Here is a 22,209-nt window from a genome sequence, read left to right as displayed (position 1 = left end):
ATTTCCTTTCTGAAAGGATATCAGTGAACTAGATGTCTTCTTACAACAATGGTTACAAGGTCATCATGAGACTAGTTTTTCAGTGAATTAAAACCCATGTCCCCAGAACATTAGTTTGTGGTTCTGGATTACCAGTCCAATGACATACCACGATGCCACCAGGTCCTCTCATTATTAGCTCATCAATATGAACAACATATGCTGGCCTACATCTCATACAGTCATAAAGCTGTCGTCATGGAAACAGTCCCTTCGGTTCAAATCATCCTTGCTGTCCAGATATCCTAAATTAATCTAGTCCTAGATGCCATGATTTGGCCCATATCCCTCTTAACGTTTCTTTTTCATATATCAAGTCAGATGTATTTTACAAGTTGTAACTGTACCAGCCTCGCTCTGACAGCTTACTCCATACATGTACACCCTCTGCATGAAAACATTGCTCCTTAGGTCCCTTTTAAATCTTTCCCCTCTCACCCTAAACCTTTTATAAAAAATGAAAAAGCACAATTAAAAAAATGGATTAGCACCTTAGCATAGGCCTAGACCATCCCCTGCCCTTTGAGCTGCTCTGCCATAAAATTATAGCTGATCTGGCTGTTTTCAAAACTCCCTTCCTGTCTGTCCCCTATAATCTCAAATTCCCAATCTATCAAAAATCCATCCAACACAGCCTTGAATAAATTTAATGACCCAGCCACTGCTTTCTTAGAGAAAGAATTCCACAAAGCATCATTGATCTGAGGTTAAAATAAAAACACATTTATCTTAAAAGGGAGACTTCATAAGCCTAAAATGGTCCCCACCTGTTCAGGTCTCCCATAAGAAATGGCCTCCTAATATCCACCTTATCAGTTCCCCATAGGAACTTTTATACTTCGTTAAGATCATTCTTCAGTTTTCTAAATTCCAATAGATGCAGACTCAATATGTTTAATCTTTCTTCACAGGCCATCCATCCCAGAAATGAGTTGAGTGAATCTTTAACTGCCCAAACATATTTTATTTCAAATAATGAGATTAAAACTGTACGCAGTACTCCAGATACAACCTAACGTCTTTACAGTTGCAGTAAAAGTTTATGTTGAAAACTCCATTCCCCTTACATTAAACCCCAATATTTATTTGCTTTCATAAACACTTCCTTTTGCACGAGAGTACATCCTTTTCCATTTAAATTGTTTTCAACTTTTCTATTCTTCCTGTCACAATGGACATGTGTCAAATTTTTGCCACTCATTTAATGTACATTTATTCCTTTGCAGACTTTTTACTCCCCACTGAAAATTTCCTTTCCCACTTACCGTAGGTGACATTAGCTAGCACAGGTTTATTCTCTTCATCTAAGTCATTGATACAAACTGAAAACAGTTGCAGCCCAGGAATGATCCCTGCAACACTCCATTAGTTGCAGTTTTCCAACTCTTTATTCACATGAATATGATAGATGTGACTATCATCGTTTGCCAAGACTATTCCAATCATGACTTTATTTGGTGGGTCAAATTTCATGAGACGCGAAATCCTTGAGAATGTGGTACCAAGAGTGGCATGAGGGAGAGTTGTTTATTCACAAGGTTTTTAAGTACCTTTTTGTTTGAAAGGATGAGATTCAGGCCTAAAGATCAAGCAGTAAGATCACACCCACTGTTAAAAGAATTGCACAATTTAAAAGGGTCACCTTTAAGGGATACATAATCTACAATTTTTGAATCCTGTCCTACTTCAAGGTGAAGGAAGGGCTGCAGATTAGTGATCGTTTTGATTGTTACCAGAAACTAAAAGGGTCAAAATATGTGCATGACATATCGTACCAAGGAACCATAAAAGTGTAGGGAAACTGAACAACAGAATAAGCTGAAAGGCTAAGTATCTTAGCCCATGAAGCAGTTGGAAATGACTATGATTGCACAGCCATTACTGAATCATAGTTACAAGGAAATCAAAACAGGGAACTTCAGATACAGGGATATTTCGACCTTTTGGAGAAACAGGAAAGATGGAAAAGGTGGCGGGAATAGCACTGTTAATAAGAAATTAAGACAGTTGAGAGAGATAACACAGGGCTCGGATGATGTAGCATCCAAGTGGGTGGAGGTAAAAATCAGCAAAGGAAAGTAGTACACACCCCAAAATGATAGCCACTCCATGGGAAAGACTATAAATCAAAAAATAATATGTAAAATGAACAGAGTAATACTTTTTTTTTAGATTTCTGCTGACTTTAATCCTCATGTTGAGTGGGTTAATCAAATTGGAGAGGGTATCTATGACAATAAATTCATAACGTGCATTATGTACAGTGTCCTCGAGCAATAGGTCATGGAGCCAATCTTGGATCTTGCAATTGGTACGAGGTAGTTTTAATAAATGACCTCAGAGTAAAAGATCCCCTTCAAAGTAATGATCATTAATATTTAGTTTGGAAATGAAAAATTTTGGTCACAGACTTTAAGGGAATTACAATGAAATAATGATAGAGTTAGCTAAAGTAAACAGAGCAGATAGATTAACAACAAGCCCCTCAGAAAATTGGGCAAGATAGTAAAGGAAATGGCTGAGGAGTTAAACAGATATTACGCATCAGACTTCCCAGTGAAAGATACTTTGAACATCATATTAATAACTTGTGAATTGGGTAGAATAATTGTAGATTGGGAGGAAGGAGATTAGATTTTGGTGTTTGTAAAATGGGGAAGGCATTGTGCGATTCCTTTAAAAGATCATGTGCTTTTTCTGTATTTAGAGATTTAAAATGGACGTCTGCGAGCAGCAGCTTAAAAGTTTGCAAGTACACTTACAGTAACCGAACTGAAACATTTATATCAAAAAGCCATACAGCTGGCAGGCCAGGCAGCAGTTTTTACCAAAACAACAATGTTTTGTACTTAGCCTATCAATTTGTAACACATACTTAGATACCAAAAATGCCTATTAAATTTAAATCTGATGGTTTTGACCAATCCCATTGTAAGTAGTATTAATATGTCATCAAGGATAAAAGATGGGGGCAGTTTGGCAAAGGCCCCAGAGCAAGCTGCCATCGGCCAGAGCTAATGGCTCTCAGCTCTCAAGAGCGAGAATTGCTGGCTCTTACAACCTTATCTATGTCTTAGAGAAAGCACCATCTAAATAACAATGGCACCACTTATGGAGAAGGCATTCCTGATAGAAGAACTGACAGAGAATACACAGAACCTTTCAGAAGACACACAACCTGACTGTAATTTCGGAAGACTAAATTCTATTTTTTATATGAGTGGGACATATTTATTGGAACAGCATACCATGAGAGTCTTGCTTAATCATTAATAGTTAGAAGGGTTTTATTCGATTGTTAGTAGTTTAGTTAATTTATTCACTATTAAGAGTTCGATAAAATCATCAAGTAACAATTTGTTTAAAGTGAATGTTCGGGATTTATTTTACTTAACCACTAGAAGTTTCTGAAAAGCAGGTTACACACTTTTCACACTCCTTTTACAGATTAGAGAGCGAGGTGCTCCTCTTTGGGTATCTTAGTTTTTGTTGTCAAGGGAGAACTTTCCACTTTATAACATACTGAAGAAAATTTGTTGTTGTGTCGCCATAGTCTTACTAGGCCGTAGGGGCTTCTCTCATTAAAGAGAAGTGACCGGTTGTGATGTAACCTGAGAACCAACAGACCTCAGGTGAAAACTAGGGAAAGAATTAAATACCATCATCACTAGAGAAGTAGTATTAGAGGAATCAGTGGGGTTAAATAAGGTCCACTGGTCCTGATGATTTGTATCTTTGGATCCTAAATGGGGCAATGGTAGAGATAGTGGATGGATTAGTTGTAATTTTCCAAAATCCATTGGATTCTGGAGAAGTACACGAAGTTTGAAAAAATGTTAATGCCAACCTCCCCCCATCCAAATTCAAAAAGGGAGGGAAGCAAAGAGCAACAACCTAACTTCCATTGTTGGAAAAGTACTGGAATTGACTATTAAGGAAGTAACAGCAAGATATTTGGAAAATTGTAATCTAATCAAGCAGCATCAGCATGGCTTCCTGAAAGGGAAATCATGTCTTTCTAATTTATTAGATATTTTCAAGAAGGTATCAATCAATAGACAAGAACCAGTAGATGTGTTGTATTTGGGCTTTCAAAAGGAGTTCGACAATGTGCCTCACAAAAGATTAAGTCATAAGAGTCCATGGTGTTGGCATGAATAGAGAATTGGTTCATTGACAGGAAACAGCAAGTGGAGATAAGGATTATTTTTTCAGGTTGGTGACCCCTGACCAGTGGAGTTTCATAGGCAACACTATTGGGACCATAACTATTTACAACATGTATTAATGACTTGGAGAAATAAAGTGAATGCATTATGGCCAAATTTGCAGATCAGACAAAAATAGGTAGAAAGGCAGGTTGGAAGAGGGATACCAACAGTTTACAGAGAGACATTGAAAGGTTAAGTAAGTGGGCAAAACGTTGGCAAATGGAATATAATGTGGGAAAATGGGAAGATGTTCATCATGGAAGGGAGAACAAAATAACAATGACATTTAACTGGAAAAAACAGGTCTTGCAACACAAAGGGTCTTTGGGGCTACTTGTGCACAAAACATAGAAAGCTAACATAAAGCTGCAGCAGTTAATCAGAAAGGCTATGAAATGTTGACCCTTAATTCAAAGGATTGGAGGATAAGAGGAAGGAAATCTTACTGCAACTGTACAAGGTGTTGATGAATCCACATGTGCAGCATTGAAAGGAGTTTTGGGTCCCTTATTTAAAGAAAGATAACATTTCATTGGAGACAGCTCAGAAAAGATTCACTAGGATGATCCTTGGTCTGAAGGGACTGTCTTGTGAGCAAGGCTAAATAGGTTGTGACTCTACTCACTGGACTGTAAAAGAATGAGAGGCGATCTCATTGAAAGATACAATATTCTTAAGGGGACTGACAGGATCATGACAGAGACTAGGACAGAAGTCTCAGAATAACAGGGCGTCAAATTTAAGACTGAGAAGAGAAGGAATTTCTGCGCTCAGAGGGTTGAGAGCCTTTGAAACTGTTTGCCTCAGAGAGCTGCAGGGCCATAGTCCTTGTATATTCTTAAGGCTGAGATACACAGATCCTTGATCAGATGGGGAATTAAAAACTACAGAGAAAAGGCAGGAAATAGAAGACAGGAATATCTGATTGGCCATCATCCTATTAAATGGCAAAGCAGGCTCAAGGGGTCAAATGGCCTGTTCCTGTAACTATCTCTTATGATCTTACCTCATGCTCTTGCATTGCAATCTTTAAGGTGGTACTGCATCAGGTCTTTTGGAATTGAATTACATATACATCTCCAGGTTCGCCTTCATCTACCTTGTTTACTATCTTGTATTAATCCAGAAATCATTAACTTAGAACTTTTACTTTTTAATATATCATTTAGTTGCTCACAGTTCCAAAGCAGAATTTATTTCTTTTTATCATCAATAACATGGATACGTATGCTACAACAACTAAATTTCCCCACTCCCGCTGCTAGCTCTTCTTCATCCAAGAACAGATATCCCAAATCCTGGCACCACTCAATTCAGCCTTCTGGACTCTCACTTTCGACTGCAAAGGACAGAATATCAAAATAGAGGTAATGTTCTCAATGAAATGCATAATTTAATGAGCTATTTCTCCAGTGGATGCTCTGGCAGCATTTACCCACATACATTCACACAAATTGAAAGGCAGAGGTGAAATAAAATGACAGCTTCCAATTTCCTGCTACCATTAAGATTTCTAAACACCAAAAATGATGTACTCCTTTTGTTTTTCCATTTTTATGGTAAGAGAAATTAAATCATTAATGTGTAATTGTTTTTAATTAAAACACAATGGTCAACTCAATATGGAAAACCTATTGGGCCCTGAAGCACAATGCTCAAATAAACTAGAAAATGCAATTACCCTTGTGCTGCTATTTGCTTCTCATCGGCATTCATATAACGCCCTCTGGTGGAAACTGCAGCGCCACTAATTTTGTTTATCTGAAAAAAGTAAAATAGTTTACTTAGTATCTAGTAGACAGTAACAAGCATTATCAGCATATAAGAACAGACCAGTACTTTATCCGAAGTGGCTTAAGATGGGAAGTAGCACTCCACAAGGATGAGTATTTGGATCACTACTGTTAACAATTTATATTAAAAATTGGTACTTTGGAATCAAACACAATTTTTAAATTTGGAGAGGACACCAAATTGGGGAAGGATAGTGAATACTGAGGAGGACATTAAATAAGTTTGTAGAGTGGAAAAATAGCAAATGAAATTCAACATCAATAAGTGAAGTACAATATTCTGGTGGGAATAATAGAGGTACTCATTACTTAGAAGGTACACATCTAGGTAGGATAGAGGAGCAAAGGAAATTTGAAGTACAAAAAAATTCAAAGCTGCACAAGTCACCATGATGATTTAACTCCAGTTGCCAGAAGTAGAGTAGAGGCACTGCATAGGATGCAGAGGCATTTCACAAGGATATGAGAAATGTGGTGCTATGAACATTGGGCATGGATTGATAAGTTGGGTATCTTAGAGTCATAGAGCCATAGAGATGTACAGTATGAAAACAGACCCTTCAGTCCAACCCATCCATGCCGACCAGATATCCCAACCCAATCTAGTCCCACCTGCCAGCACCCGGCCCATATCCCTCCAAACCCTTCCTATTCATATACCCACCCAAATGCCTCTTAAATGTTGCAATTGTACCAGCCTCCACCACATCTTGTGAAAATGAAATTTGATGGATGGCTAAATAAAAGTTTTAAAAATCATGAAAGATTTTGAAGAATTAGAGTGCGAGTTATCCTGTGGTAAGACAGGCTCGAACTGAGTCCATCAATACAGTACAAAGTAACCAAGAAGCTGCTGTAGGTCAATGTGTGATGAAAATATTGAACCTGCTACCACAGCAAAGGGCAGCAGCAAATGTAGAGATGCATTTGATGGGAAACCAGACAAGCATACGAGGGAGAAGGGAATAGATGATAACGGTGGTACATCTAAATCAGCAAAGAAAGGATGAGGCTTGAATGAAATATAAGTACCAGCATGAATTGATTGAGCCCAATTGCCTGCTTCTGAGTCATACATCCTGTATAGACTATACAGCATTAAGGAAATATTAAATTGAGCAGAGATAAACAGAAGGTCCCAGATATAACACTTTTTGTAAGTGTAGTCAAAGATATTAAGAGCTTGGAGAGAGTTCAAAAATGTATTAGAATTATACTAAGGATAAGACAGTTCAATTTTATAGAGAAACTAGAAGCTGGAGATGTTTTCTCTAGAGCAGAAAGGCAGGAAGGGTGATAACCAAAGGTCTAGAGTTAAAAGATGAAATTTGGAGAAATTATTTTACTAAGACATTTAGATAATATGGAATAGACTTTCTGAAAGCATGGTAAAAGTAGATACCCTAACTACCACTAACTGGGAAATGAACACATATTTGAAAATGAAACATGTTCAGGTTTCTCATGAATATTGATTCGAAGTTGGGAAGTCATGCAGCAACCTAGAGGATCCAATGCAAGCTAAGTCCAAATCAGCCCTTTAAGATACATCACATGTAACCAAGTTAAGAAGTTCAAAAGGATACATGCACAAATAAATTAGCTGTATTTCCAAAATCAAACTCAGACAATGCATTTGTCATGACAGAAGAATAGAGATTTAGGACTAGCTGGAAGAGCTCTTTCAAAGAGCCAGCAGAGGCACAAAGAATTCAATGACCTCCTTCTGTCCTGCACAATTCTATTTTGATATGGTCTCTCAGAAATTATATACAGACAACTACACACAATTTCAATCGTCAATTGCCTCAGTACATCTGATGCTGCAATTCTCATCCATGTCTGTGTTACCTCTATATTGGACTGTTTCAACACAACTCTACCTAATTGATTTCTACTTTCTACCTTATGTAAACTTGGGTTCATCAAAATCTCTGCTGCATTTATCTTCTTATAAATTTCAATGTTAAATAGTTTTAAAGACTTTAGAATTCTCATCTTTGTTTTCAAATTACTTCATGGCCTTTCATCAACTCATCTCCATGATCTTCTCCCCAACTTTCTTCATTATGGGGTTCTGGTGTCTATTCTGTTGCAGAAGCATTTGCCAAAGAAATCAGCATTTAAGATTACTAGTATATACATGTAAAGAGGAGACCCACTGGTTTTGGATCAGTGTCCTTACTACCTGCTCGGTATAATGGATTGCAGAGAACTTTTTGACTAGTAAGTATCCTGGGCAACTTTAACTGTCTACCTGCTCAGTACTTTTGGTATGCAGAGAAGGATAAATAGAAAACTGTTTGGAAAAGTCTCATAGAGACTGGTTGTAAAGAGACTTTTAAAATTAAGTCTCATACACAGGTAGCGCTATTCTACAAACTAAGTGTCCTATGCACATCCAATTTTCATCATTCCATCGCTGACAGCTAAGCCTTCAGATGCCAAATCCCTAAGCCCTGACATTCTTTCCCTAACCCTTTTCATCCTCTTTCTCCTTTTAAATGGTTCCTTAAAATTTAGCTTTTTGATCAAGCTTTCAGTCAAGTGCTCGAATCTCTCTCATGTTATCAGTGTTAAATTTTGTGTCACAATATTCCTTAAAACATTAAAGGCACAATAAAAATACAAGTTATATAAAGATTTGCATTGAAAGATTTACTTTTATTAATGCAGTTGCTTCCAAATTCTTTCATAAACTACATACAAAATGTCGAAAGGAAATTTTGTTAAAAATTTTTAATTACTTACTTCATCTTGTGTGTGACCTCGTGTAAGTAGATTTCTACACACAATAGGTACATCATTAATTTCAATTTCAGCAACGACCATATCATCTTTATTCTTTGCATGGGACGTTGATTTTGAAGACTTTGGCTGGAAGGAAAAGTTATCAAATGAACGGAATTGATTATTTTGCACTTTTTAAACACAGGCATTCTCTTCTAATAAAGTAAAGGAAATAATTTCTTCATGTTGGATCATCAAGTTGCAACTTTCCACCAAGAACAGCATGAAAGCTTTACTTGTATTTTGGATAAATCAAGAATAATCAGTTAAGAAAGTCACACAAAGTGGTTAAACAAAGTCCTGAAGTAGAGATTAATTGCTGAAGCAACTCAGCAATTCTAGCAACATCTGTGGAGAGGAAAAACTTGTTGAATCAGTGACCCTTCTTCAGAACTCATGTTTCAATGTCCATTATTCATTTCTACTCTGCTTTGTTCTTGGAAAGTCAAGAGTGCACTATTCAAAATTTATTTTAAGTTATCCTAACTGGGGTTAGACAACATTAAATAATTCCTTATGATTTCCATGGCAACAGTTTCACCAACTTCCTTTCTCCTTTGGGGATATAATAGTTGGCCAAGATAATGCCCTTTTCTAATAGAAGGGGGTTAGATTGCATCAAGAAAAGCAATGGCAGGGCTATAATGAGAAGGAATTCAATGGTAAGAGAAATAAATGGCTCATTATACAGCCACAAGAGACACCAGCATTTTGCCTCCCTAGTCAGGGATCAAGGCTGTTTCAGAGGTTGAACCGTCAGTGGTCATGATACATATCGATACTGACAACATAAGTTAAAAAGGAACGAGACACAACAATTAGAATACAGGAAATTAGGATAATAACTTAAAAGTAGATTTTGGGGAAAATGGGGCCAGGACAAACCGTGAAGGGACAGGGGAATGCTGCTAGCACTGCTGGGGAAGGTTTAAACTAGGCTAACAGGTCATGGGAACCTGAGCTGCGGGAGAAAGGCAGGAGAAACCAGGATAGAAACAAAAGACATTAAGGTAAGAAGCAAACAAAAACAGAAGGAAATAAAAACAAAGGTGAGAAAGATACGGAACACACTGCACTATAAAGCTACAATGACTAACAAGGTTAAAAAGACAAGTCTAAAGACTTTGTGACTTAGTGTGTAGAGCATTTGCAATTAGGTAGATGTATTAGCAGTTTAAACAGATATAAATGGTTATGATGTAAATGAGATTACAGACACATAGCTGCAGGATTGTCAGGATCATATCAGCAAACGAGGGCAAAATGTTTGATCAAAAGGGAGGAAAATAGATCAAGTGTAAAATCATAGGGAATACAAAGTAAATACAGAAAAGCTTCCTGAAATATGCAAAGAGACAACCATTAGTAAAGATCAATGCAGGTCCCTGAACAGTCATAAAGCAGGAAAGTTCTAACTGAGGAAGAGAAATGGCCAAACAACTGAATACATTATTTGGTTCTGTTTTTATTGCAGAGGACACAAATAACCTCCCAGAAATTTTAGAGAACTAAAGGTCTCAGTGAGAAGGTGGAATTGAAGGAACTCAGTATTAGGAGAAAAATAATGCTGGTGAAATTAATGAAGTTAAAGGCTGAGGAATCATCAGTGATTCATAAACTACATTCCAAAATAGGACAGAAATAGCCTTGGAATCACTGGATGCATTGGTAGTCATCTTCCAAACATTCTATAGACCCTACAGCAGTTCCTCAGATTAAAGAGTGGCAAACGTAAATATAAAAGGGTGGGAGACCAGTTAGTCTAACATCCGTAGAGTGGAAAATGCTAGAGTGTATTATAGTAAGTCTAATAACAGGACATTTGGAAAGCATGAACAGACCTGGACAAAATCAGCGTAGAGTAAAAAGTGAGGTCTGCAGATGCTGGCGATCAGAGCTGAAAATGTGTTGCTGGTTAAAGCGCAGCAGGTCAGGCAGCATCCAAGGAACAGGAAATTCGATGTTTCGGGCAAAAGCCCTTAATCAGGAATCAAAATCAGCGTAGAGTCAAGAAAGGAAAATAATGTATATTAAAAAAATATTTTTTGGAGGATGGAACGAGTAGAATAGATAAGGGAAAACCGGTGGATGTGGTGTAATTGTATTTTCAGAACACTTTTGATGTCCCTCATAAAGGGTTAGCGGGCAATGTTAAACCACATAGAATAGGTGTCGTTATGAGCAAATATAAATTGGATTGAGAATTGGTTGATAAACAGTAAAGATAGTGGGAATAAATAGGTCTTTCTTCAAGAAGCAAGTAGTGCCTATTAGGGTATGCAAAGAACAATGCCAGATGCCGAACTATTCAGAGTTATGTATGAATGACCTGGACAAGGGAACCGGTGGCAATATTTCCAAGTTTACTGATGGCTCCAAACTGGGCAAAACTAAGAGATGTGAGAAAGATGCAAAGAGGCTTCAAGGTAATTTTGACAAGTTGAATGAGTGCAGCACATGACTAAGTGTGAATTTATATGCTTGGGTGTGAAGGAAAATATTATTTAAATGATGGTACACTGGGAAGTATAGATGTACAAAAGGCTCTGGTGTCCTTAGACACTTGCCAGTTAAAGTAGACAAGCAGGTACAGAAAGCAATCAGAAAGTCAAATGGTACATTAGCCTTCATTGCAAAAGGATTTGAGTTCAGAAGTAGGATGTCTTACTGCAGTTATCCAGAGCTTGGGTGAGACCACACCTGGAATATTGCACAGTTTTGGTCTCTCTATCTAAGAAAAGACACAGTTGCCATAGCTGATGTGCAGCTGAGGTTCATTAGGGTAATATCAGGGACGACAGGACTGTCCCATAAGGAGAGATTGGTTCAACTGGGCCTGTATTTACTGAGTTTAGAAATTTGAGAGATGATTGAAACATAGAAAATTCTAACAGTTCTGGATAGAATAGTTGCAGAGAGGATGTGTTCAACGATCAGGAGTCTAGAATCAGGTGACACAGTCTCACGATACAGGGAAACCATTAAAGACTTAGATGAGGAAAGGTTTTTGTCATACAAAGTGTTGTGAACCTGTGCAATTCTCTACCACAGAAAGCTATGAAGGCCAAGTCATTGAACATATTCACAAAATATTCGAGACAGATTTTTAAAAAAGATTTTACAGGCATGACCAGGTATGGGAAGAAAGCAATAACAGGGCATAGTGAGAGAATTATCAGTCATGATCACAGTGAATGGCATAGCAGGCTTTGAAATTTAAATATTACCAGATCTTTATGTTTTTAAGGAATAAAGCTAAAATATGTGAATGGAGTTGAGGTGCAGAATAGCCCATTGCTGGTCTTATATTAATTTTCATTATGTTAGCCACAGTTTGCAAGACTAGATTGGAATTCAGAAATAGTGATTTAGAAACAACAACAATAAAGGCAAATATTGTTCAGGTAGTAATCTATGCTTGTTCATTTACCTGCTTTAAGATGAAATGTGTCATTAATGTCAATTGGTAAAATTTTGAGAACCTCACATTAAATTGGTACAATGCAAAATCAGCAGTTACTCTGCAAGAGTTATCAGAAATCCAAAAGATAACTTTTGTGATCAGAATGCGACAAGGAGAGGAAAACTTCCTTCTCTTAAACAATATCATACAATCAAGCATTAGCACAAGCACGAAGATTTACCTCTCTGTCTGAAAGAGGCTAATGCTCAGGATTGTACCATGAACGATCAGCAGCCAAACATACCATTATGTTTGGACTTGAACTACAACCACACCCAAGTTACCCAAGATTTTGGATCCTATGTGACTCATGAGAGAGAGAGAGATGGACAAAAGCACAGAACTTTATTCATCACTTAAAGTGATCATGAAATTTTGCATAAACAAGTTGCCTTCTCCTTAACTAATGATTTACTGATGCAATGAAGCATGTAGATAGAACTGAACAGAAAAATTGCAAATAAATGAAAATGGAACAGAAATGTAAAATATTTGTGTATATTTTGATGAAATATGCAGAATATTGGAAAATGGCATTCTCCTGTTCAGTGTTAAAATGCTGATAAAGTCCTACAATCTCCCCTCTTGTTCAGTAAAATGTAAAAAAAAATTACTTACTTTGTTATTTGGAGTTTGTGGTAACTTTAATTTTCCTTTTGCCATCAACATGGCATTAATCCTAGCTGCGGCAGCAGCAGCTGCATCTAATGCCTCTGACGAAGACTGAGATTGACTGACTGATGGTGGACCAGAGAGACTTACACCATGAACTGCAACTTGAGACATTGTGACAGGAAAATTATTCATCTGTGACTCTATTGATACTGCCATTGATACAGGAACTGATTCTGGACAATCCCATTTACTACGCCGCCTAGAGTACAGAAACATATTGGTAATATTGTTTGTCAATGTTACCTTAGTTTAGTGCTAAAAGAGATCATCAAGTTCATCAGTTTTCCTGAAATAGCTTCAACACATTTCTTGATAGTTGCTTGGTAGTACAGAACTTAAAATATTATTGAAAAATTACAAATTTTGGCAAAGCTTTTCAATTTGCACCCATCAGAACATTTTGCAAGAGTACAAATACTGAGAGAGCACCAATATCCATACAGTATGACTAGGGAATGCAGATTAGTTGGCAAGTTGACTCTGATTTCTTACAGTATTGCAATGAAGACTGCAGGATGAAATGCTGGTTGACAGTTAAGAGTCAGGCTTTGATTACATTTTAAACCAGACAGGTTGACTCTGGTTGTTTACAGCATTACCTCTGAGGAATGCACCAGCATATACTGTCACCTACTATGTTGAATTGAAACAGGAACATTATGCATTAATATGTGGCTTTCAGTATGTGCAGATAGATACAATGCATGCCTTACTGACAATGAATTTTCAATTGTCACAGAACTTACACAGTGCAAGATGTCACCCACAGTTATAAATGACCAATTAATCTATTGTCCTCACTATCTCAGCACATTCTTCCATTTTTTGGATAACAGTGTAATTTCTTTGTGAATTCTTTAATTTGACTAGAACAAAATCACGTTTGCTTCTTTCTCCAATTATTTTAAATCTGTGCATTCATTCATGAACCATTCTTGAGTTAGAAAGTTTCTCCATATTTACTATGGGCAGACATAAGATATTGAATATATCTAAACAATCGCCTCTCAGCGTTCTTTTTCCAACAAAAATTGTCATAACTTCTTGAATCTCTCTCAATAACTTAAGATCCTAATCCCTGATACTGATGGTGGTGGTTGTGGTGCAGGTTAAGTCAGCTGCTCTGTCCTGGATACTGTCAAGCTTCTTAAGGTGTCGTTAGAGCTGCAGTAAACCCACCAGTGGATGGGATTACACTCCTGACTCTTACCTTGTAGATTGCAAATAGATAGAGGGCAGTTAAGGAGGTAAATTAATAAAAGATAGCCCTTTTAAGATAGATATGGGGAATTTCTTCGAGATGAAAACTTATCCAAAAGCTTTTCCTCATCAATTTAAACCCTTCCAGCGTCTGAATTAAATCCTTTTTCATGATGATTTGGATAACATCTTCTTTCATGAAAAGCACAAAGTACCAATTTAATACTGACACCCTCTGCTTCCACACAAATCTCCTTTCTTGGTCCTCCTTTTATTATTTATCTGTCCATATAAAGTTTTGAGATTACTTATAACATTGGCTGCCAGTTTTCTTTTATACTTTGTCACTATTTCTCTCATTTGCTTTTCCACCTCTTGCTTGGACATTCTATATTCATCCTGATTCTCAATAATATTTTCTACTTGACATCTGTCGTAACATAGAAGTAAAAACAATGACTGCAGATGCTGGAAACCAGATTCTGGATCAGTGGTGCTGGAAGAGCACAGCAGTTCAGGCAGCATCCAAGGAGTAGTAAAATCGACATTTCGGGCAAAAGCCCTTCATCAGGAATAAAGGCAGAGAGCCTGAAGCGTGGAGAGATAAGCTAGGGAAGGGTGGAGGTAGGGAGAAAGTAGCACATAGTACAATAGGTGAGTGGGGGAGGAGATGAAGGTGATAGGGCAGGGAGGAGAGGATGGAGTGGATAGGCAGGTTGAAAAGAGATAGGCAGGTAGGACAAGTCCAGACAAGTCATGGGGACAGTGCTGAGCTGGAAGTTTGGAACTAGGGTGAGGTGGGGGAAGGGGAAATGAAGGAACTGTTGAAGTCCACATTGATGCCCTGGGGTTGAAGTGTTCCGAGGCGGAAGATGAGGCGTTCTTCCTCCAGGCGTCTGGTGGTGAGGGAGCAGCGGTGAAGGAGGCCCAGGACCTCCATGTCCTCGGCAGAGTGGGAGGGGGAGTTGAAATGTTGGGCCACGGGGCGGTGTGGTAGATTGGTGCGGGTGTCCCGGAGATGTTCCCTAAAGCGCTCTGCTAGGAGGCACCCAGTCTCTCCAATGTAGAGGAGACCACATCGGGAGCAACAAATACAATAAATGATTTTAGTGGATGTGCAGGTAAAACTTTGATGGATGTGGAAGACTCCTTTAGGGCCTTGGATGGAGGTGAAGGAGGAGGTGTGGGCGCAGGTTTTACAGTTCCTGCAGTGGCAGGGGAAAGTGCCAGGACAGGAGGGTGGGTTGTGGGGGGGGGGGGGGGGGGGAGTGGACCTGACCAGGTAGTCACAGAGGGAACGGTCTTTGCGGAAGGTGGAGAGGGAAAAATATCCCTGGTGGTGGGGTCTTTTTGGAGGTGGCGGAAATGTCGGCGGATGATTTGGTCTATGCGAAGATTGGTAGGGTGGAAGGTGAGCACCAGGGGCATTCTGTCCTTGTTACAGTTGGAGGGGTGGGGTCTGAGGGTGGAGGTGCGGGATGTGGACGAGATGCGTTGGAGGGCATCTTTAACCACGTGGGAAGGGAAATTGTGGTCTCTAAAGATGGAGGCCATCTGGCGTGTTCTGTGGTGGAACTGGTCCTCCTGGGAGCAGATACGGCGGAGGCGGAGGAATTGGGAATACTGGATGGCATTTTTGCAGGAGGTAGGGTGGGCAGAAGTGTAATCCAGGTAGCTGTGGAAGTTGGTGGGCTTGTAAAAAATGTCAGTGTCAAGTCGGTCGTCATTAATGGAGATGGAGAGGTCCAGGAAGGGGAGGGAGGTGTCAGAGATGGTCCAGGTAAATTTAAGGTCAGGGTGGAAAATGTTGGTGAAGATGATGCTTCAGTTTTTCAGGGCATTGGTGAGACTGCGTACAGTACTTATCATTGTACTTACAGAAGGATGTTAATGGATTGAAACTGTTCAGAAAAGGTGTGTTGGGCTAATACACCTCTCAGCACCAGGGACCCAGTGCGATTCCCACCTCTGGCAACTGTGTGGAGTTTGCACAATCTCCCCATGTCTGCATGGGTTTCCTCTGGGTGCTCCAGTTTCCTCCCACAGTCCAAAGATGTGCAGGTTAGGTGACTTGGCCATGCTAAATTGCCCATTGTGTTAGGTGAAGGGGTAAATGTAGGGGAATCGGTCTGGGTGGGTTGCTCTTCAGACAGTCGATGTAGACTTGTTGGGCCGAAGGGCCTGTTTCCACACTGGAAGTAATCTAATCTAACTTAACCATATCAAACTAACCGTCTTTAGGGAACTTACTGGGAAAAAAATTCTGAAGGACAGGATTAATCAATACTTGGAAAGGCAGGAATTGATCAGAGACAGTAAGCATGGATTTGTTAGAGGGAGATCCTGACTGATTTAATTGAGTTTTTTTGAAGAGGTGATTAAATGTATCGATGATAAAGAACCCACCGGATCCAAGGCAAGTTAGCAAACTAGATCCAAAATTGGCTTAAAAATTGAAGGCAAAAGGTGGTGATGGAGGGTTGCTCTCGTATTAGGTGAAGGGGTAAATGTGGGGGAATGGGTCTGCGTGGGTTGCTCTTCGGAGGGTTGGTGTGGACTTGGTGGGCGGAAGGGCCTGTTTCCGTACTGTAAGTAATCTAATCAAACAGACTGACCCCCCGGAACATCATTTTTCTCCAGCATTGCAATGTTCTCCTTAGCCAATGCGATTACCTATTCCCTTTTCCTTTATTATCCTTATAAACATCTTCTATCAGGGATATTTAACATCCCATCTATATCACGGCTTTTTAAAAAAAAGAGTGACATGATATTAACATTGTTACAGCGTAAAGGGCAAACTTTTAAATAATTAGTACTACCAGAAGGAAAATATTGCCCCATGACCTTTTCCAATCACATCACGCTTATTGTCTCACAGTGCACAACATTGCAAAATCACAAAATCTTCACCATGCACAATCAATAAAATCTGAGAGTTGGAGGTACAGTCTGCAAGCAGGCCATTCAGCCCATCTTTCCCAATTCCACATCTTTCCTCCCAAGAGCATCCCACCCAAATCAATGGACAATAGGTGCAAGAATAGGCCATTCTGCCCTGCACCACCATTCAATATGATCATGGCTGACCATCATTAATCAGTATCCTGTTCCTGCCTTATCTCCATTACCCTTGATTACACTATCTTTGAGAGCTCTATCCAACTCTTTCTTAAAGGAATCCAGAGACTCTGAAGCAGAGCATTCCACACAGCCACCACTCTGGGTGAAGAAGTTGCTCCTCATCTCTGTCCTAAATGGTCTACCCCGTATTTTTAAGCTGTGTCTTCTGGTTCGGCACTCACCCATCAGAGGAAACATGTTTCCTGCTGGAGGAGGAGCGCCTCATCTTCCGCCTGGGAACCCTCCAACCACAAGGTATGAATTCAGATTTCTCCAGCTTCCTCATTTCCCCTCCCCCCACCTTGTCTCAGTCGGTTCCCTCAACTCAGCACCGCCCTCCTAACCTGCAATCCTCTTCCTGACCTCTCCGCCCCCACCCCACTCCGGCCTATCACCCTCACCTTGACCTCCTTCCACCTATCCCACCTCCATCGCCCCTCCCCCTAGTCCCTCCTCCCTACCTTTTATCTCAGCCTGCTTGGCTCTCTCTCTCTTATTCCTGATGAAGGGCTTATGCTCGAAACGTCGAATTCTCTATTCCTGAGATGCTGCCTAACCTGCTGTGCTTTGACCAGCAACACATTTGCAGCTGTGATCTCCAGCATCTGCAGACCTCATTTTTTGCCTCCAGAGTGTCCAATCCTTTAATAATCTTATATGTCTCAATCAGATCCCCTCTCAGTTTTCTAAACTCAAGGGTGTACAAGCCCAGTCACTCTAGTCTTTCAGTGTAAGGTAATCCCTCATTCCAGGAATTGACCTCGTGAACCTACGCTGCACTCCCTCAATAGCCAGAATGTCTTTCCTCAAATATGGAGCCCAGAATGCATACAGTATTCCTGTAACTCTGCATTTCCCATGGCCAATCCACCCAGCCTGTGCATCCTTGGACACTATGGGCAATTTAGCAAGGCCAATTCACATGACTTGCACATCTTTGGACTGTGGGAGGAAACTAGAGCATCCGAATGAAGCAGACACAGGGAGGACATGCAAACTCCACACACAGTCGCCCGAGGCTGGAATCGAACCTAAGTCCCTGGTGCTGAGAGACAGTTGTGCTAATAATTGAGCTACCGTGCTGCCTCGTATTGAGGTACAAAGTAACAAGGAATCGATGTCTTCAATACAAGATGAGAAAGTTAATTCGCAAGATTAAGAAAATGAAAATTAGAGCGACATGGTGACTCAGTGGTAAGCACTGCTACCTCACAGCGCCAGGGACCCAGGTTCGATTCCAGCCTTGGGCGACTGTCTGCATGGAGTTTACACATGCTAAATTGTCTGTAGTGTTAGATGCATTAGTCAGGGGTAAATGTATGGGGATGGGGCTGGGTGGGTTGCTCTTCAGAGGGTCAGTGTGGACTTGTTGGGCCGAAGGGCCCGTTTCCACACTGTAGGGAATATTAAAAAAAACCAATACCAGACTAAAACAAACTTCAGGATATATACAATCTTCTACATGGACAAAACTACTGACTGAACATGCTACTGTACATTGGGGGGACTTTCCTACTGGCAAGTTTTCCACAAGCATAAGCTGACTGTCCAGTAAGAGATGAACATGTGTCAATCTCACATCAAATTACGTACAGTTCTTTCAGACACATCCACACTGGCCTTAGTTCAGCTCAACCTCCACCCTCATGGAGCACAATAACAGCTCATAAAAACTTTCTTGTTTTAATCTAATCAATTTCTCCTCCACTCTTTGGGTGCTTAAATTTTCACGCAATTGTCCATCATTGGGGGAACAGAAACAGGACTGTATTTATAGCTAAATATAGTACATGTTTCAGACATCTGCACATAAATGTCCAGGGCATTAAAATGGTCATTGGATAAACATATGGATTATATTATACAAATGTGGTGCCCAAACATTTTGTAGTCAAAACAACAAGGAGCAAGAGGCTCAGATGTCTGCTGATTTAAAATGCAGCTTACTAATGAATTGAAACAGTAAAATGAAGAGATATGTTGAGCATGGTATAGCAGAGCTATGTAATTGTATCATTAGTTCACAGCATGATGCTTGAAATTGGGAATTAAGAATCACAGATAATCCTCAAAGAGAATCAAAATAAAACATAAGCAGTATCAATCTGGTCTGTGAAACAAAACATTCAAGGGGGTGATGGATTCTCAGGGGAACATAGCATGAACAGCCAAGTTTCTAGTATTGAGACTGGCTCTAATGCAACGAGGGGTACGTCAGCTTCCAAGAGATCAATTGTGGTAGGGGATTCTGTAGTCAGAGATACAGACAGACGTTTCTGTGGCCAGCAGAGAAAAAGCACTCCACTGGTCACAGGCCTCCAGTCTGAAAAACAACCCTCCACCAACACCCTCTGTCTTCTACCTTTGAGCCAGTTCTGTGTAGAAATGGCAAGTTCTCCCTTTATTCCATGAGATCTAACCTTGCCAATCAGTCTCCCATGGGAACCTTGTCAAATGCCTTACTAGAAGAAGGTTACCTCAGATTACAACAGGATCTGGACCACATATGCCAATGGGCTGAGAAGTGGCAGATGGAGTTTAATTCAGATAAATGCGAGGTGCTGCATTTTGGGAAAGCAAATCTTAGCAGGACTTATACACTTAATGGTAAGGTCCTAGGGAGTTTTGCTGAACAAAGAGACCTTGGAGTGCAGCTTCATAGCTCCTTGAAAGTGGAGTCACAGATAGTTAGGATAGTGAAGGCGGCGTTTGGTATGCTTTCCTTTATTGGTCAGAGTATTGAGTACAGGAGTTGGGAGGTCATGTTGTGGCTGTACAGGACATTGATTAGGCCACTGTTGGAATATTGCATGCAATTCTGGTCTCCTTCCTATCGGAAAGATGTTGTGAAACTTGAAAGGATTCAGAAAAGATTTTGCCATGGTTGGTGGATTTGAGCTATAGAGAGAAGCTGAATAGGCTGGGTCTGTTTTCCCTGGAGCGTCAGAGGCTGAGGGGTGACTTATAGAGGTTTACAAAATTATGAGGGGCATGGATAAGATAAATAGACAAAGCCTTTTCCCTGGGGTCAGGGAGTCCAGAACTAGAGGGCATAGGTTTAGGGTGAGGGGGGAAAGACATAAAAGAGACCTAAGGGGCAATGTTTTCACGCAGAGGGTGGTACGTGTATGGAATGAGCTGCCAGAGGAAGTGGTGGAGGCTGGTACAATTGCAACATTTAAGAGGCATTTGGATGGGTACATGAATAGGAACGATTTGAAGGGATATGGGCCAGTGCAGGCAGGGACTAGATTGGGTTGAGCTATCTGGTCGGCATGGACGGGTTGGACCGAAGGGTCTATTTCCATGCTGTACATCTCTGTGACTCTATCAGCCAAAATGTACTTTCATATCCGTTAGCATATTTTGTGTTTAAGGAGACCCAGAGCTCAGCATAAGCATCATTAGAAAAATAAAAAAAGCGTGGCATTACAGGTCAACACTTTCCAGAAAATGTGTTTTTTTTTATTTCTTAGCATTAATAACTATGCAACGATGAATTTTGCCTTTTGAATTCGGCAAACACAAATAAATCACAAAAAAAAATCAGGATTCAACATGACAGTGAACAGAAAGTATCAATGCAATTTGAACACAGAGAAAAAAAACAAGCTGACAGATATAATCAATGCATTAAGGGTCTGGGCTCAAACTTAACACAAAAGGGACAAAAGTTGAGCCCAAGTTTGACTTTGCTCTTGTTTAAGTTTGAGCGCGACCCCTCCACTGCAGGCTCGGGGTGTGAGAGAGGTAAAGGTTCAAAACAAATCATAACCCGGGTTTATATTATACACTATTTGTGTTAAATTTGAGCTGGGATTAGGGTTTGTTTTGGATCTTTATCCCACACGGAGGGGGGGGGGGGGGCCTTAAAACTTGAACGAGACTGAAGTCAAACTGAATGAACGGAGCCGTGTTATGGCGCTTCAAGTTTTTATTTTTAAAAAAGCCCATTCTGGAGGTTTCTGCCCCCCCCCCGGGAGAGTGAGGGGGGGGGGAACCCAGGGCTCAGCCGCCGCCGGAGGGGTGGGGGGGGGGGACAAACTCCCCCCTCCCGGGGCCCAGTCAGGCCCCGGTCCTGCCCCCGGCCCTCGCACCGCCCAGGGACACTCGGGCCTGTCCGGTTCGATCCGGTTTATTCCGGGAATGGCGCCGTCGACGCGGCCACCTTTCCCGTGTTTTTTTTTGTCAAAACACAACAACTCCCACACGGCCCCGGCCCCCACCGTTACCCACACAATAGGTGGTCGAGGTGAGCTCGGCCTGTCCCCCCGGCCCCGGCCGCTCTGTCTCTCTCTTACCCTGTCGATTGCGGTGAACCTGCCGACATGGTGAAGTTTGACCGAGCGGAGACTGCGCCAAACCGCTGCCTCCGTCCTCACCACGTGCCCCTCGCGTCGACGCAGCTCCTGCTGGCTGTCCTCCCCTCCACTAGATGGCGCAGCGCTTCTGGTTGTCCTCCTCTCCACTAGATGGCGCAGCGCTTCTGGTTGTCCTCCCATCCACTACGTGGCGCAGCGCTTCTTGTTGTCCTCCCCTCCACTAGATGGCGCAGCTCCTGCTGGCTGTCCTCCCCTCCACTAGGCGGCGCAGCTCCAGCTGGCTGCTCTGTTCGCCATGAGGCGGCGCAGCCTCTACCGCTATCCTCCCCTCCACTAGGTGGCGCAGTTCCAACTGGCTGCCCTACCCTCCACTAAGTGACGCGGCCGCTGAGCAGTGTCTTCCCCTCCACTAAATGGCGCAGCCGCAGACGGATAGCCTCCCCTCCATTAGGGGTCACTGTAGCTGAAGTGATCCCCTCTCTCTGCCACTTGGTGGCGCCATCATGAGGAAGTAGGCCACCATTTGTGAATTTTCAACTTATTAGCAATTACTGTAAATATTTTGGTGCAGAAAATGTACTTAAGCACTTCAC

General features: G+C 40.9%; 1 protein-coding gene across 5 annotated transcripts in view; it reads right to left on the bottom strand.

Moving 5' to 3' along the window:
- Positions 1 to 21,672, bottom strand: part of LOC132822447 (KH homology domain-containing protein 4-like) — a 71,467-nt gene extending 49,795 nt beyond the window's left edge. For all 5 annotated transcript variants that reach the window (XM_060835828.1, XM_060835842.1, XM_060835835.1 and 2 more), the window contains exons 1-4: positions 21,596 to 21,672; positions 12,915 to 13,170; positions 8,795 to 8,920; positions 5,932 to 6,011 (exon numbers count right to left, since the gene is read on the bottom strand). In XM_060835828.1, coding sequence (XP_060691811.1) covers positions 5,932 to 6,011; positions 8,795 to 8,920; positions 12,915 to 13,170; positions 21,596 to 21,624 — 491 coding nt within the window. In that variant the 5' untranslated portion in view covers positions 21,625 to 21,672. The remainder of the gene's footprint in view (positions 1 to 5,931; positions 6,012 to 8,794; positions 8,921 to 12,914; positions 13,171 to 21,595) is intronic.
- Positions 21,673 to 22,209: the final 537 nt, after the last annotated feature.

This window comes from Hemiscyllium ocellatum, chromosome 2 (genome assembly GCF_020745735.1).
Source record: "Hemiscyllium ocellatum isolate sHemOce1 chromosome 2, sHemOce1.pat.X.cur, whole genome shotgun sequence".
Lineage (NCBI taxonomy): Eukaryota > Metazoa > Chordata > Chondrichthyes > Orectolobiformes > Hemiscylliidae > Hemiscyllium > Hemiscyllium ocellatum.
This window is presented reverse-complemented; position numbering and strand designations above follow the sequence as displayed.